Here is a 16,187-nt window from a genome sequence, read left to right as displayed (position 1 = left end):
ACTCAGCCGTTTCTTGATATCACGTGGAGTGAATCGAATTGGCCGAAGACTGACTTCCGTGATGGTGGGGATATCGGGAGGAGGCTGAGATGGATCATCCACTCGGCACTTCTGGCTGAAGATGGTTGCAAACGCTTCAGCCTTGTCTTTTGCACTCACGTGCTGGACTCCGCCATCATTGAGAATGGGGATGTTTGCAGAGCCTCCTCCTCCCGTTAGTTGTTTAATTGTCCACCACCATTCACGACTGGATGTGGCAGGACTGCAGAGCTTTGATCTGATCCGTTGGTTGTGGAATCGCTTAGCTCTGTCTATAGCATGTTGCTTCCGCTGTTTAGCATGCATGTAGTCCTGAGTTGTAGCTTCACCAGGTTGGTACCTCATTTTTAGGTACGCCTGGTGCTGCTCCTGGCATGCTCTTCTACACTCCTCATTGAACCAGGGTTGATCCCCTGGCTTGTTGGTAATGGTAGAGTGAGGAATATGCCGGGCCATGAGGTTACAGATTGTGCTGGAATACAATTCTGCTGCTGCTGATGGCCCACAGCGCCTCATGGATGCCCAGTTTTGAGCTGCTAGATCTGTTCTGAATCTATCCCATTTAGCACGGTGGTAGTGCCACACAACACGTTGGATGATGTCCTCAGTGCGAAGACGGGACTTCATCTCCACGAGGACTGTGCGGTGGTCACTCCTACCAATACTGTCACGGACAGATGCATTTGCGACAGGTAGATTGGTGAGGACGAGGTCAAGTCAGTTTTTCCCTCGTGTTGGTTCGCTCACCACCTGCCGCAGGCCCAGTCTAGCAGCTATGTCCTTCAGGACTCGGCCAGTAGTGGTGCTACCGAGCCACTCTTGGTGATGGACATTGAAGTCCCCCACCCAGAGTACATTTTGTGCCCTTGCTACCCTCAGTGCTTCCTCCAAGTGGTGTTCAACATGGAGGAGGACTGATTCATCAGCTGAGGGAGGGCGGTAGGTGGTAATCAGCAGGAGGTTTCCTTGCCCATGTTTGACCTGATGCCATGAGATTTCATGGGGTCCAGGGTCAATGTTGAGGACTCCCAGGGCCACTCCCTCCTGACTGTATATCACTGTACCGCCACCTCTGGTGGGTCTGTCCTGCCGCTGGGACAGGACATACCCAGGGATGGTGATGGAAGATTCTGTGAGTATGGCTATGTCAGGCTGTTGCTTGACTCGTCTGTGGGACAGCTCTCCCAATTTTGGCACAAGTCCCCAGATGTTCGTAAGGAGGACCTTGCAGGGTCGACTGGGCTTGGTGTTTTGCCGTTGTCGTGTCCGGTGCCTCGTGGTCCGACCGGTTTTCTTCTTACTATGACTTTTCGTAGCAAGATTTTACAACTGAGTGGCTTGCTCAGCCATTTCAGAGGGCAATTAAGAATCAACCACATTGCTGTGGGTCTGGAGTCACATATGGGCCAGACCGGGTCAGGGCGGCAGGCTTCCTTCCCTAAAGGACATTAGTGAACCAGATGGGTTTTTACAACAATCCGGTAGTTTCATCGCCATCATTACTGATACTAGTATTTCAATTCCAGATTTTTATTTAATTAATTGAATTTAAATTCACCAGCTGCCGTGGCGGGATTTGAACTCATGACTCTGGATTTTAGTCCAGGCCTCTGGATTACTAGCCCAGTAACATAACCACTATGCTACCGTACCCTATTTAAGAGGAGGCTTGATGCATACTTGAGGGAGAAGGGAATAGAGGGATATTGGGGATCGGGCGGGAAGAGGTGATTCGAGTGGGAGGAGGCTCGTGTGGAGGAAAGATGCCAGCATGGATCAGCTTGGCGAAATGGCCTGTTTCTGTGCTGTAGATTCTGTACAATGACAAATCAAGATCATTCAGCCACATGCAATATAACATTTACAACTACTAACATGAAACAATGCATTAAAATTAATTTAACTCAATGCAATATTATTAGTGAGACTTCATTTAAAAGGAGATACTAACTTGATGTAAGCCAATGGTAGGGCAGCAAGGATAGGCAGTTGAATTCTGAAAGGTGATGTGAGGGAAGGGAGGGGGAGGCAATGGTCGAGATGAACAATGGTCCAGATGAAAAACGGTCTTGAGGAACAATGGTCTAGATGAACAGTGGTCTTGATGAACAGTGGCCTCGATGAACAACGGTCTCGATGAACAACGGTCTCGATGAACAATGGTCTCGATGAACAACGGTCTGGATGAACAACGGTCTAGATGAACAATAGTCTCGATGAACAATGGTCTAGATGAACAGTGGTCTTGATGAACAGTGGTCTAGATGAACAGTGGTCTAGATGAACAGTGGTCTAGATGAACAATGGTCTAGATGAACAGTGGTCTAGATGAACAGTGGTCTTGATGAACAGTGGTCTAGATGAACAGTGGTCTAGATGAACAGTGGTCTTGATGAACAGTGGTCTAGATGAACAGTGGTCTTGATGAACAACGGTTTTGATGAACAACGGTCTTGATGAACAACGGTCTAGATGAACAACGGTCTTGATGAACAACGGTCTCGATGAACAACGGTCTCGATGAACAACGGTCTCGATGAACAACAGTCTCGATAAACAACCGTCTTGATGAACAACGGTCTAGATGAACAACGGTCTAGATGAACAACGGTCTCGATAAACAACGGACTCGATGAACAACGGTCTTGATGAACAGTGGTCTTAATGAACAATGGTCTTGATGAACAGTGGTCTTGATGAACAATGGTCCAGATGAGCAATGGTTTAGATGAACAGTGGTCTTGATGAACAATGGTCTAGATGAGCAATGGTCTAGATGAACAGTGGTCTTAATGAACAATGGTCTTAATGAACAATGGTCTTGATGAACAGTGGTCTTGATGAACAATGGTCTAGATGAGCAATGGTCTAGATGAACAATGGTCTAGATGAACAATGGTTTAGATGAACAATGGTCTTGATGAACAATGGTCTTGATGAACAGTGGTCTTGATGAACAATGGTCTAGATGAGCAATGGTCTAGATGAACAATGGTCTAGATGAGCAATGGTCTAGATGAACAACGGTCTTGATGAACAGTGGTCTTGATGAACAATGGTTTAGATGAACAGTGGTCTTGATAAACAACGGTCTCGATGAACAACGGTCTTGATGAACAGTGGTCTTAATGAACAGTGGTCTTGATGAACAATGGTTTAGATGAACAATGGTCTAGATGAGCAATGGTCTAGATGAGCAATGGTCTAGATGAACAATGCCAGAAAGCATAGAGTCAGCTGCCCTGCTGAGGCTGGTGAAGAGGATTCTGTTTGAGGCACATATACCCTTGATATTCCAGAGTGCAGCTCTGGTTTCCATCCACAAGAAGAGAGATCCCAGTGAGCCCAAAGACGACAGAGAAATCTCAAGATTGATGAGTGGCTCTTCAGATGGTTCTTTGGGTTGTTGCAGCCTATATATCAGGTGCTGTAGACTGCGGAGGAGTCAGAAAGCAATAGGCTGGATTCTGCTCTTGTAGGAATATGTAGGAGAGGTTGTGGTTTTATTGGCAATCATAGAGCATTGTAAGACTCAGGAAAAACCCACTTACATTGCTGTCATAAAATTCTGTAGGACTTTCAACCTCTTGTGACCCTCTGAAGAAACTGGGAAGCTACGGGAATACCTTGTCAAATCTTGGATTTTACCTGGGAGATGTACTCCAGCTCCAAATCTGTGTCAGGGTAAATGAGAGACTCACTGATTCCACCTCTCTTGAAAGAGGAGTGGAGCAAGGCTGTTCATGGCCACCTATCCTATTCGATGTACTCATCAATTATGTGTTAGATGGCGTAGTAAGGGTTTGACTTGTTCCAGACATTTCTGAAAGAGTTCTGTTGAGTCCTGCTCTGCCACTACAGAAGCAGATCACATTTTATTGTTGGCGGACTGACAATGGGGGTACTTCCAGCGGAGAGCCAAGTGAGCAGGGAGCTCGGTCTGAGAATCAAATTACACTGCTGTAGCCCTACCTCTGACCCATGTTCCCTCTGCCAGCATGGAGTGCAGGATTAGGGAATTACTCCTCCAGTGAACTCTACTCACCATCTTGAACAGCAGGCAGACCAGTGGGATTTGATGGTGAGTGTCTCCAAATGCAATGTTATGGCTTTACAAGAAGGGGTCTTGAATGTATTGAATGAGAGACGCAGTGGACATCTTCTCTAAATCTTGATTTATTCTGGACCTGGGGTCCTGGTGAATGCCAATTTCAGGTGGGACATATAGGGGTTAATTTTAACCCCCAAGAACGGGTGGGTAGGGAGAGGGTGGAAGATGAAAATAGTTGTTTTTTTTGGGTGGCGACGGCAAAATTTTCGGACTTTGCATTCCCAGTGGGAAGCCTGGACTTTTACCACCCACGTTAAACCCAGAAGTAACGCCAGGTTGCAGTTGCGACCCAAAAAACAATTATTTTCGACTCTCACCCACCCCCAACCCACCCGGTCTTCAGGGTTAAAATCACCCCCATTGTCTCATATTTTCAGGGTTTCATGCCAGCAGTCAGCATTCTGGGTACCCAGTTAACACGCAATCCTGGCCATTATAACTGAACGTGTGCTGAGAGGAGAGCAGAGTCTGTCTGATGCATTTAGCCACTGAACTCAGGAAGGAGCGGGATGGGAGGGGAAGGGGGAGATGGATGGTATGAGGGAGGAATGAAGGAATGACAATAGGTAGGGGAGGGGGAAAATGGATGGCAATGGGTAGGAGAGAGAGTGGACAGTGGTGGGAGGGGAGGGTGGGTAACAGTGATCGAGGGAACAGAGTGGATAATAGTGATCGAGGGAACAGGGTGGATAATGGTGATCGAGGGAACAGGGTGGATAATGGTGATCGAGGGAACAGGGTGGATAATGGTGATCGAGGGAACAGGGTGGATAATGGTGATCGAGGGAACAGAGTGGATAATGGTGATCGAGGGAACAGGGTGGATAATGGTGATCGAGGGAACAGAGTGGATAATGGTGATCGAGGGAACAGGGTGGATAATGGTGATCGAGGGAACAGGGTGGATAATGGTGATCGAGGGAACAGGGAGGATAATGGTGATCGAGGGAACAGAGTGGATAATAGTGATCGAGGGAACAGGGTGGCTAATGGTGATCGAGGGAACAGGGTGGCTAATGGTGATCGAGGGAACAGGGTGGATAATGGTGATCGAGGGAACAGGGTGGATAATGGTGATCGAGGGAACAGGGTGGATAATGGTGATCGAGGGAACAGGGTGGATAATGGTGATCGAGGGAACAGAGTGGATAATGGTGATCGAGGGAACAGGGTGGATAATGGTGATCGAGGGAACAGGGTGGATAATGGTGATCGAGGGAACAGAGTGGATAATGGTGATCGAGGGAACAGGGTGGATAATGGTGATCGAGGGAACAGGGTGGCTAATGGTGATCGAGGGAACAGGGTGGATAATGGTGATCGAGGGAACAGGGTGGATAATGGTGATCGAGGGAACAGGGTGGATAATGGTGATCGAGGGAACAGAGTGGATAATGGTGATCGAGGGAACAGAGTGGATAATGGTGATCGAGGGAACAGAGTGGATAAGAGTGATCGAGGGAACAGAGTGGATAATAATGATCGAGGGAACAGGGTGGCTAATGGTGATCGAGGGAACAGGGTGGATAATGGTGATCGAGGGAACAGGGTGGATAATGGTGATCGAGGGAACAGGGTGGATAATGGTGATCGAGGGAACAGAGTGGATAATGGTGATCGAGGGAACAGAGTGGATAATGGTGATCGAGGGAACAGAGTGGATAAGAGTGATCGAGGGAACAGAGTGGATAATGGTGATCGAGGGAACAGAGTGGATAATGGTGATCGAGGGAACAGAGTGGATAATAGTGATCGAGGGAACAGAGTGGAAATTAGGGAATGGGGAAGTGGACGCCAATGAACAGGGGGACGGGACGAAAAAGAAAGGTGAGGCAAATATATCACAACAGAGAAGGGGGAATTAGATGGCAGTGAAGGGGAAAGGCTGGGAGCAGCACTTTGGAATAGGGGAGGAAAGAGCTTGCCAGCATTGACTGAGGGAGTGGGGAGGGAGAGTGCCAGCATTGACTGAGGGAGTGGGGAGGGAGAGTGCCAGCATTAACTGAGGGAGTGGGGAGGGAGAGTGCCAGCATTGACTGAGGGGCAGTGGGGAGGGAGAGTGCCAGCATTGACTGAGGGAGTGGGGAGGGAGAGTGCCAGCATTGACTGAGGGAGTGGGGAGGGAGCGTGCCAGCATTAACTGAGGGGCAGTGGGGAGGGAGAGTGCCAGCATTGACTGAGGGAGTGGGGAGGGAGAGTGCCAGCATTGACTGAGGGGGTGGGGAGGGAGAGTGCCAGCATTAACTGAGGGGGTGGGGAGGGAGAGTGTCAGCATTAACTGAGGGAGTGGGGAGGGAGAGTGCCAGCATTAACTGAGGGAGTGGGGAGGGAGAGTGCCAGCATTGACTGAGGGAGTGGGGAGGGAGAGTGCCAGCATTGACTGAGGGAGTGGGGAGGGAGAGTGCCAGCATTTACTGAGGGAGTGGGGAGGGAGAGTGCCAGCATTAACTGAGGGAGTGGGGAGGGAGAGTGCCAGCATTGACTGAGGGAGTGGGGAGGGAGAGTGCCAGCATTAACTGAGGGAGTGGGGAGGGAGAGTGCCAGCATTGACTGAGGGAGTGGGGAGGGAGAGTGCCAGCATTTACTGAGGGAGTGGGGAGGGAGAGTGCCAGCATTGACTGAGGGAGTGGGGAGGGAGAGTGCCAGCATTTACTGAGGGAGTGGGGAGGGAGAGTGCCAGCATTAACTGAGGGAGTGGGGAGGGAGAGTGCCAGCATTTACTGAGGGAGTGGGGAGGGAGAGTGCCAGCATTAACTGAGGGAGTGGGGAGGGAGAGTGCCAGCATTAACTGAGGGAGTGGGGAGGGAGAGTGCCAGCATTAACTGAGGAAGTGGGGAGGGAGAGTGCCAGCATTAACTGAGGGAGTGGGGAGGGAGAGTGCCAGCATTAACTGAGGGAGTGGGGAGGGAGAGTGCCAGATAAAGTCCCACATAAGAGGTTAGTGTGTAAAATTTAAGCACATGGGATTGGGGGTAATATACTGGCGTGGATTGAAAATTGGTTAACAGACAGGAAACAGAGAGTAGGAATAAATGGGTCTTTTTCAGGGTGGCAGGCAGTGACTAGTGGGGTACCGCAGGGAGCAGTGCTTGGGCCCCAGCTATTCACAATATATATCAATGATTTGGATGAGGGAACCAAATGTAATATTTCCAAGTTTGCTGACGACACAAAACTAGGTGGGATCGTGAGTTGTGAGGAGGATGCAAAGAGGCTTCAAGGTGATTTAGATAAGTTGAGTGAGTGGGCAAATACATGGCAGATGCAGTAATAATGTGGATAAATGTGAAGTTATCCACTTCGGAAGGAAAAACAGAAAGGCAGAGTATTATTTAAATGGTGATAGATTGGGGAATGTTGATGTACAAAGGGACCTGGGTATCCTTGTACACCAGTCACTGAAAGCAAACAGGCAGGTGCAGCAAGCAGTTAGGAAGGCAAATGGTATGTTGGCCTTCATTGCAAGAGGATTTGAGTAAAGGAGCAAGGATGTCTTACTGCAGTTATACAGGGCCTTGGTGAGACCATACCTGGAGTATTGTGTGCAGTTTTGGTCTCCTTACCTAAGAAAGGATATACTTGCCATAGAGGGAGTGCAGCGAAGGTTCACCAGACTGATTCCTGAGATGGCAGGACTGTCGTATGAGGAGAGATTGGGTCGACTCGGCCTGTATTCACTCGAGTTTAGAAGAATGAGAGGGGATCTCATTGAAACATATAAAATTCTGACAGGACTGGACAGACTGGATGTAGGGAGGATGTTTCCCCTGGCTGGGGGGGTCCAGAACAAGGGGTCACAGTCTCAGGATACGGGGTAGGACATTGAGGACTGAGATGAGGAGAAATTTCTTCACTCAGAGGGTGGTGAACCTGTGGAATTCTCTACCACAGAAGGCTGTGGAGGCCAAGTCACTGAATATATTTAAGAAGGAGCTAGATAGATTTCTAGACACAAAAGGCATTAAAGGGTATGGGGAGAGAGCGGCAATATAGTATTGAGATAGAGGATCAGCCATGATCATATTGAATGGCGGAGCAGGCTCGAAGGGCCGAATGGCCTACTCCTGCTCCTATTTTCTATGTTTCTATGTTTTTAACTAGAGGGAGTGGGGAGGGAGAGTGCCGGCATTAACTGAGGGAGTGGGGAGGGAGAGTGCCGGCATTAACTGAGGGGGTGGGGAGGGAGAGTGCCGGCATTGACTGAGGGAGTGGGGAGGGAGAGTGCCAGCATTAACTGAGGGGCAGTGGGGAGGGAGAGTGCCAGCATTGACTGAGGGAGTGGGGAGGGAGAGTGTCAGCATTAACTGAGGGAGTGGGGAGGGAGAGTGCCGGCATTAACTGAGGGGGTGGGGAGGGAGAGTGCCGGCATTGACTGAGGGAGTGGGGAGGGAGAGTGCCAGCATTAACTGAGGGGCAGTGGGGAGGGAGAGTGCCAGCATTAACTGAGGGAGTGGGGAGGGAGAGTGTCAGCATTAACTGAGGGAGTGGGGAGGGAGAGTGCCAGCATTAACTGAGGGAGTGGGGAGAGAGAGTGTCAGCATTAACTGAGGGAGTGGGGAGGGAGAGTGCCAGCATTAACTGAGAGAGTGGGGAGAGAGAGTGCCAGCATTGACTGAGGGAGTGGGGAGGGAGAGTGCCAGCATTGACTGAGGGAGTGGGGAGGGAGAGTGTCAGCATTAACTGAGGGGGTGGGGAGAGAGAGTGTCAGCATTAACTGAGGGAGTGGGGAGGGAGAGTGCCGGCATTAACTGAGGGAGTGGGGAGAGAGAGTGTCAGCATTAACTGAGGGAGTGGGGAGGGAGAGTGCCAGCATTAACTGAGGGAGTGGGGAGGGAGAGTGCCAGCATTGACTGAGGGAGTGGGGAGGGAGAGTGCCAGCATTGACTGAGGGAGTGGGGAGGGAGAGTGTCAGCATTAACTGAGGGGGTGGGGAGAGAGAGTGTCAGCATTAACTGAGGGAGTGGGGAGGGAGAGTGCCGGCATTAACTGAGGGAGTGGGGAGAGAGAGTGTCAGCATTAACTGAGGGAGTGGGGAGGGAGAGTGCCAGCATTAACTGAGAGAGTGGGGAGAGAGAGTGTCAGCATTAACTGAGGGGGTGGGGAGAGAGAGTGTCAGCATTAACTGAGGGAGTGGGGAGGGAGAGTGCCAGCATTAACTGAGAGAGTGGGGAGAGAGAGTGTCAGCATTAACTGAGAGAGTGGGGAGAGAGAGTGTCAGCATTAACTGAGGGAGTGGGGAGGGAGAGTGCCAGCATTAACTGAGGGGGTGGGGTCGGCGAGTGCCAGCATTAACTGAGGGAGTGGGGAGGGAGAGTGCCAGCATTAACTGAGGGAGTGGGGAGGGAGAGTGCCGGCATTAACTGAGGGAGTGGGGAGGGAGAGTGCCAGCATTGACTGAGGGAGTGGGGAGGGAGAGTGCCAGCATTGACTGAGGGAGTGGGGAGGGAGAGTGCCAGCATTAACTGAGGGAGTGGGGAGGGAGAGTGCCAGCATTGACTGAGGGAGTGGGGAGGGAGAGTGCCAGCATTAACTGAGGGGGTGGGGTCGGCGAGTGCCAGCATTAACTGAGGGAGTGGGGAGGGAGAGTGCCGGCATTAACTGAGGGAGTGGGGAGGGAGAGTGCCAGCATTAACTGAGGGAGTGGGGAGGGAGAGTGCCAGCATTAACTGAGGGAGTGGGGAGGGAGAGTGCCAGCATTAACTGAGGGAGTGGGGAGGGAGAGTGCCAGCATTAACTGAGGGAGTGGGGAGGGAGAGTGCCAGCATTAACTGAGGGAGTGGGGAGGGAGAGTGCCAGCATTGACTGAGGGAGTGGGGAGGGAGAGTGCCAGCATTGACTGAGGGAGTGGGGAGGGAGAGTGCCTGCATTAACTGAGGGAGTGGGGAGGGAGAGTGTCAGCATTGACTGAGGGAGTGGGGAGGGAGAGTGCCAGCATTAACTGAGGGAGTGGGGAGGGAGAGTGCCAGCATTGACTGAGGGAGTGGGGAGGGAGAGTGCCAGCATTGACTGAGGGAGTGGGGAGGGAGAGTGCCAGCATTGACTGAGGGGGTGGGGAGGGAGAGTGTCAGCATTGACTGAGGGAGTGGGGAGGGAGAGTGCCAGCATTAACTGAGGGAGTGGGGAGGGAGAGTGCCAGCATTGACTGAGGGAGTGGGGAGGGAGAGTGCCAGCATTGACTGAGGGAGTGGGGAGGGAGAGTGCCAGCATTGACTGAGGGAGTGGGGAGGGAGAGTGCCAGCATTAACTGAGGGAGTGGAGAGGGAGAGTGCCAGCATTAACTGAGGGAGTGGGGAGGGAGAGTGCCAGCATTGACTGAGGGAGTGGGGAGGGAGAGTGCCAGCATTGACTGAGGGAGTGGGGAGGGAGAGTGCCAGCATTAACTGAGGGAGTGGGGAGGGAGAGTGCCAGCATTGACTGAGGGAGTGGGGAGGGAGAGTGCCAGCATTGACTGAGGGAGTGGGGAGGGAGAGTGCCAGCATTGACTGAGGGGGTGGGGAGGGAGAGTGTCAGCATTGACTGAGGGAGTGGGGAGGGAGAGTGCCAGCATTAACTGAGGGAGTGGGGAGGGAGAGTGCCAGCATTGACTGAGGGAGTGGGGAGGGAGAGTGCCAGCATTGACTGAGGGAGTGGGGAGGGAGAGTGCCAGCATTGACTGAGGGAGTGGGGAGGGAGAGTGCCAGCATTGACTGAGGGAGTGGGGAGGGAGAGTGCCAGCATTAACTGAGGGAGTGGGGAGGGAGAGTGCCAGCATTAACTGAGGGAGTGGGGAGGGAGAGTGCCAGCATTAACTGAGGGAGTGGGGAGAGAGAGTGCCAGCATTAACTGAGGGAGTGGGGAGGGAGAGTGCCAGCATTAACTGAGGGAGTGGGGAGGGAGAGTGCCAGCATTAACTGAGGGAGTGGGGAGGGAGAGTGCCAGCATTAACTGAGGGAGTGGGGAGGGAGAGTGCCAGCATTGACTGAGGGAGTGGGGAGGGAGAGTGCCAGCATTAACTGAGGGAGTGGGGAGGGAGAGTGCCAGCATTGACTGAGGGAGTGGGGAGGGAGAGTGCCAGCATTAACTGAGGGAGTGGGGAGAGAGAGTGCCAGCATTAACTGAGGGAGTGGGGAGAGAGATTGCCAGCGTTAACTGAGGGAGTGGGGAGGGAGAGTGCCAGCATTAACTGAGGGAGTGGGGAGGGAGAGTGCCAGCATTGACTGAGGGAGTGGGGAGGGAGAGTGCCAGCATTGACTGAGGGAGTGGGGAGGGAGAGTGCCAGCATTAACTGAGGGAGTGGGGAGGGAGAGTGCCAGCATTAACTGAGGGGGTGGGGAGGGAGAGTGCCAGCATTAACTGAGGGAGTGGGGAGGGAGAGTGCCAGCATTGACTGAGGGGGTGGGGAGGGAGAGTGCCAGCATTAACTGAGGGAGTGGGGAGGGAGAGTGCCAGCATTGACTGAGGGAGTGGGGAGAGAGAGTGCCAGCATTAACTGAGGGAGTGGGGAGGGAGAGTGCCAGCATTAACTGAGGGGGTGGGGAGGGAGAGTGCCAGCATTAACTGAGGGAGTGGGGAGGGAGAGTGCCAGCATTAACTGAGGGAGTGGAGAGGGAGAGTGCCAGCATTGACTGAGGGAGTGGGGAGGGAGAGTGCCAGCATTAACTGAGGGGGTGGGGAGGGAGAGTGCCAGCATTAACTGAGGGAGTGGGGAGGGAGAGTGCCAGCATTAACTGAGGGAGTGGGGAGGGAGAGTGCCAGCATTGACTGAGGGAGTGGGGAGGGAGAGTGCCAGCATTAACTGAGGGAGTGGGGAGGGAGAGTGCCAGCATTAACTGAGGGGGTGGGGAGGGAGAGTGCCAGCATTAACTGAGGTAGTGGGGAGGGAGAGTGCCAGCATTAACTGAGGGAGTGGGGAGGGAGAGTGCCAGCATTAACTGAGGGAGTGGGGAGGGAGAGTGCCAGCATTAACTGAGGGAGTGGGGAGGGAGAGTGCCAGCATTAACTGAGGGAGTGGGGAGGGAGAGTGCCAGCATTGACTGAGGGAGTGGGGAGGGAGAGTGCCAGCATTAACTGAGGGAGTGGGGAGGGAGAGTGCCAGCATTAACTGAGGGAGTGGGGAGGGAGAGTGCCAGCATTAACTGAGGGAGTGGGGAGGCAGAGTGCCAGCATTGACTGAGGGAGTGGGGAGGCAGAGTGCCAGCATTGACTGAGGGAGTGGGGAGGGAGAGTGCCAGCATTAACTGAGGGGGTGGGGAGGGAGAGTGCCAGCATTAACTGAGGGAGTGGGGAGGGAGAGTGCCAGCATTAACTGAGGGGGTGGGGAGGGAGAGTGCCAGCATTAACTGAGGGAGTGGGGAGGGAGAGTGCCAGCATTAACTGAGGGAGTGGGGAGGGAGAGTGCCAGCATTAACTGAGGGAGTGGGGAGGGAGAGTGCCAGCATTAACTGAGGGAGTGGGGAGAGAGAGTGCCAGCATTGACTGAGGGAGTGGGGAGGGAGAGTGCCAGCATTAACTGAGGGAGTGGGGAGGGAGAGTGCCAGCATTGACTGAGGGAGTGGGGAGGGAGAGTGCCAGCATTGACTGAGGGAGTGGGGAGGGAGAGTGCCAGCATTAACTGAGGGAGTGGGGAGGGAGAGTGCCAGCATTGACTGAGGGAGTGGGGAGGGAGAGTGCCAGCATTGACTGAGGGAGTGGGGAGGGAGAGTGCCAGCATTGACTGAGGGAGTGGGGAGGGAGAGTGCCAGCATTGACTGAGGGAGTGGGGAGGGAGAGTGCCAGCATTAACTGAGGGAGTGGGGAGGGAGAGTGCCAGCATTGACTGAGGGAGTGGGGAGGGAGAGTGCCAGCATTGACTGAGGGAGTGGGGAGGGAGAGTGCCAGCATTAACTGAGGGAGTGGGGAGGGAGAGTGCCAGCATTGACTGAGGGAGTGGGGAGGGAGAGTGCCAGCATTAACTGAGGGAGTGGGGAGGGAGAGTGCCAGCATTAACTGAGGGAGTGGGGAGGGAGAGTGCCAGCATTGACTGAGGGGCAGTGGGGAGGGAGAGTGCCAGCATTGACTGAGGGGCAGTGGGGAGGGAGAGTGCCAGCATTGACTGAGGGAGTGGGGAGGGAGAGTGCCAGCATTGACTGAGGGGCAGTGGGGAGGGAGAGTGCCAGCATTGACTGAGGGAGTGGGGAGAGAGAGTGCCAGCATTAACTGAGGGGCAGTGGGGAGGGAGAGTGCCAGCATTGACTGAGGGAGTGGGGAGGGAGAGTGCCAGCATTGACTGAGGGAGTGGGGAGGGAGAGTGCCAGCATTAACTGAGGGAGTGGGGAGGGAGAGTGCCAGCATTGACTGAGGGAGTGGGGAGGGCGAGTGCCAGCATTAACTGAGGGAGTGGGGAGGGAGAGTGCCAGCATTGACTGAGGGAGTGGGGAGGGAGAGTGCCAGCATTGACTGAGGGAGTGGGGAGGGAGAGTGCCAGCATTGACTGAGGGAGTGGGGAGGGAGAGTGCCAGCATTAACTGAGGGAGTGGGGAGGGAGAGTGCCAGCATTGACTGAGGGAGTGGGGAGGGAGAGTGCCTGCATTAACTGAGGGAGTGGGGAGGGAGAGTGCCAGCATTGACTGAGGGAGTGGGGAGGGCGAGTGCCAGCATTGACTGAGGGAGTGGGGAGGGAGAGTGCCAGCATTGACTGAGGGAGTGGGGAGGGAGAGTGCCAGCATTAACTGAGGGAGTGGGGAGAGAGAGTGCCAGCATTGACTGAGGGATTGGGGAGGGAGAGTGCCAGCATTAACTGAGGGAGTGGGGAGGGAGAGTGCCAGCATTGACTGAGGGAGTGGGGAGGGAGAGTGCCAGCATTAACTGAGGGAGTGGGGAGAGAGAGTGCCAGCATTAACTGAGGGAGTGGGGAGGGAGAGTGCCAGCATTAACTGAGGGAGTGGGGAGAGAGAGTGTCAGCATTAACTGAGGGAGTGGGGAGAGAGAGTGTCAGCATTGGAGCAGTTGGTCTGCTTTTGCTGGTTTTCGGGGTAGACCTGTATGCAGTTCTTTTGAATTGTGCTGAAGGGGGCAAAAGGCTTTGTGATCTTTCTTGCTTTTCTTCAATAACACCATAGTCAATGCAAGTTAAGCTTGTGGCACACAAGGCATGTGTCTAAATAGTTCTCCTTTATGGTTCAGAACTCCTAGGCATGGAAAGAGTTCGGCTATCTCTGACCTATGTGCGCGATCCAGGAGAAAGCTAAGATGTTGACCTACACTGAAATGTCACTGAGTGCGCTGGGGGATGGGGGAGTCAGCCTTATAACAGTCTTTGGCCAAACCCTTCACATGAGAATCTGGACTAAGTAAGTGGCGATGAGTAAGCCTCAGAGGGTGGTGAACCTGTGTAAACCTAAAACATCAAGGCGGCTGGCATAATTCAAACTGCTCTTTGTAGATCCTTCCACTATATTGAGTGCAAATGTCCAACATACACATAAGGAAACTCAGACTGGGGATGACAGCTATAGGAAGGCATTAATCCTGGTAGCCAGGTATGAGAACATGTGCTCATACACCCATTGCTCTTTACTGGTAAGCTGCATGATTTTAGCTGTTGAAACTCCAGTAGTACCCTGCACACACTAAACCTTGGCTCTGCCAACCTGTGACTAAGCTCTCCAGACTTGGGCAAGTGGGGTGTGTTTCTACGGGAGAGACTGTGCACTCCATATCAGACAAACTGTGTCTATTTCTTAGTACCTTGATTTGGAGACTTTTATACATAAGTGTTGAGTTTCCACATGTCCTACACCTGGCTGACAACAAAAAAAAACATGAGATGAGCTAAAGCTAATAATAACTGGTGATTATTTTTAGTAAGTGCATTTGCATTTGTTCTTTCATTTCATTTCATTTCATTTCAGTTGACTGTTTTGAAACAACCAAGAGTGTGGTTAGATGCAGCGACCCAGATCTTTTTCTCATTGTGTTTGGGTTTTGGAGGACTTATTGCATTCTCCAGCTATAATTCACCAAAGTAAGCATTAATGTAAGAATGTTACTTTCTGTAAAAGCCTTCGCAAGTGAAGAAACTTACAGACCAGAGGGAAAGGGCGAATGTTGTAATAGGAATGTATTTCTCGGAGTTAATGATATTAACTTGGAGATCACACTGTGTGACATTAGCTTCCCGTGTTAATATGACATTACCTTTTCTGCTACTTTAACAGAACCATTAACCCATCTGTCAAAACGGCATCCAATAAAATAGCGGGCAAAGCAATTTCAAACAAATGTGTTAAGCATCCATACGTTGATATCTCACAATGTACAATTTCCAAAAATCTTTCAATAAAGTGCCTTATGAGGTATTGTGCGTGAAAATTAATATTACGGTGTAGAAGAGAAAATGGCTGAGTGACCATGAAGAAATTGTGGTTTTAAATGAAGTAGTTTCCCAGTGGGGTGCAGTCACAAACGGGGTGCCCCAGGGTTCGATGCTCGTTCCCCTTTGATCCATAATATTCATCTGGAGGAGAAACTAGGCATTGCAATAACTAAACTTACAGATAATACCAAATTGTCTGAACTTTAGAAGATGGCAGTAAATTGCAAATGGGTTTAGATAAGTAGAAAGAACTTGCATTTTTGTACTCCTTTCAAAACCTCAAGAAGTCCCAAAGCACTTCATTGTCAATTAAGTACATCTGAAGTACAGTCACTGTTATAATGTACGGAAATGCATGAACCAATTTCCACACAGCAAGTTCCCACAAACAGAAATGAGTAAAACGATGAGATAATCTGTTTTAGTGACGTTGATTGAAGGATAAATATTGGCCAGGAAACTAGGAAAACTCCCCTGCTCTTCTTCGAATTGTGCCACGGGATTTTTTTATGTCCACCTGAGAGGGAAGATGGTAGCGAGGTTTAACATCTCATTCGAAAGATTCCCTCAGTTCTGCACTGAAGTGCCAACCTTGGTTAGGGGCTCAAATCTCTGGAGTGGGACTTGAACCCACGATCTTCTGGCTCAGAGGTGAGAGTTCCACCATTGAGCCAAGACTGACACCTTAGATTGGGGAAGTGGACC

General features: G+C 51.9%; 1 protein-coding gene across 3 annotated transcripts in view; it reads left to right on the top strand.

The window, feature by feature from the left end:
- LOC137335054 (sodium-dependent neutral amino acid transporter B(0)AT3-like) overlaps window positions 1-16,187 on the top strand; it is an 81,041-nt gene that overhangs the window by 38,476 nt on the left and 26,378 nt on the right. For all 3 annotated transcript variants that reach the window (XM_068000133.1, XM_068000140.1, XM_068000148.1), the window contains one exon: window positions 15,019-15,131. In XM_068000133.1, coding sequence (XP_067856234.1) covers window positions 15,019-15,131 — 113 coding nt within the window. The remainder of the gene's footprint in view (window positions 1-15,018; window positions 15,132-16,187) is intronic.

Source organism: Heptranchias perlo, chromosome 2 (assembly GCF_035084215.1).
Source record: "Heptranchias perlo isolate sHepPer1 chromosome 2, sHepPer1.hap1, whole genome shotgun sequence".
NCBI lineage: Eukaryota > Metazoa > Chordata > Chondrichthyes > Hexanchiformes > Hexanchidae > Heptranchias > Heptranchias perlo.
This window is presented reverse-complemented; position numbering and strand designations above follow the sequence as displayed.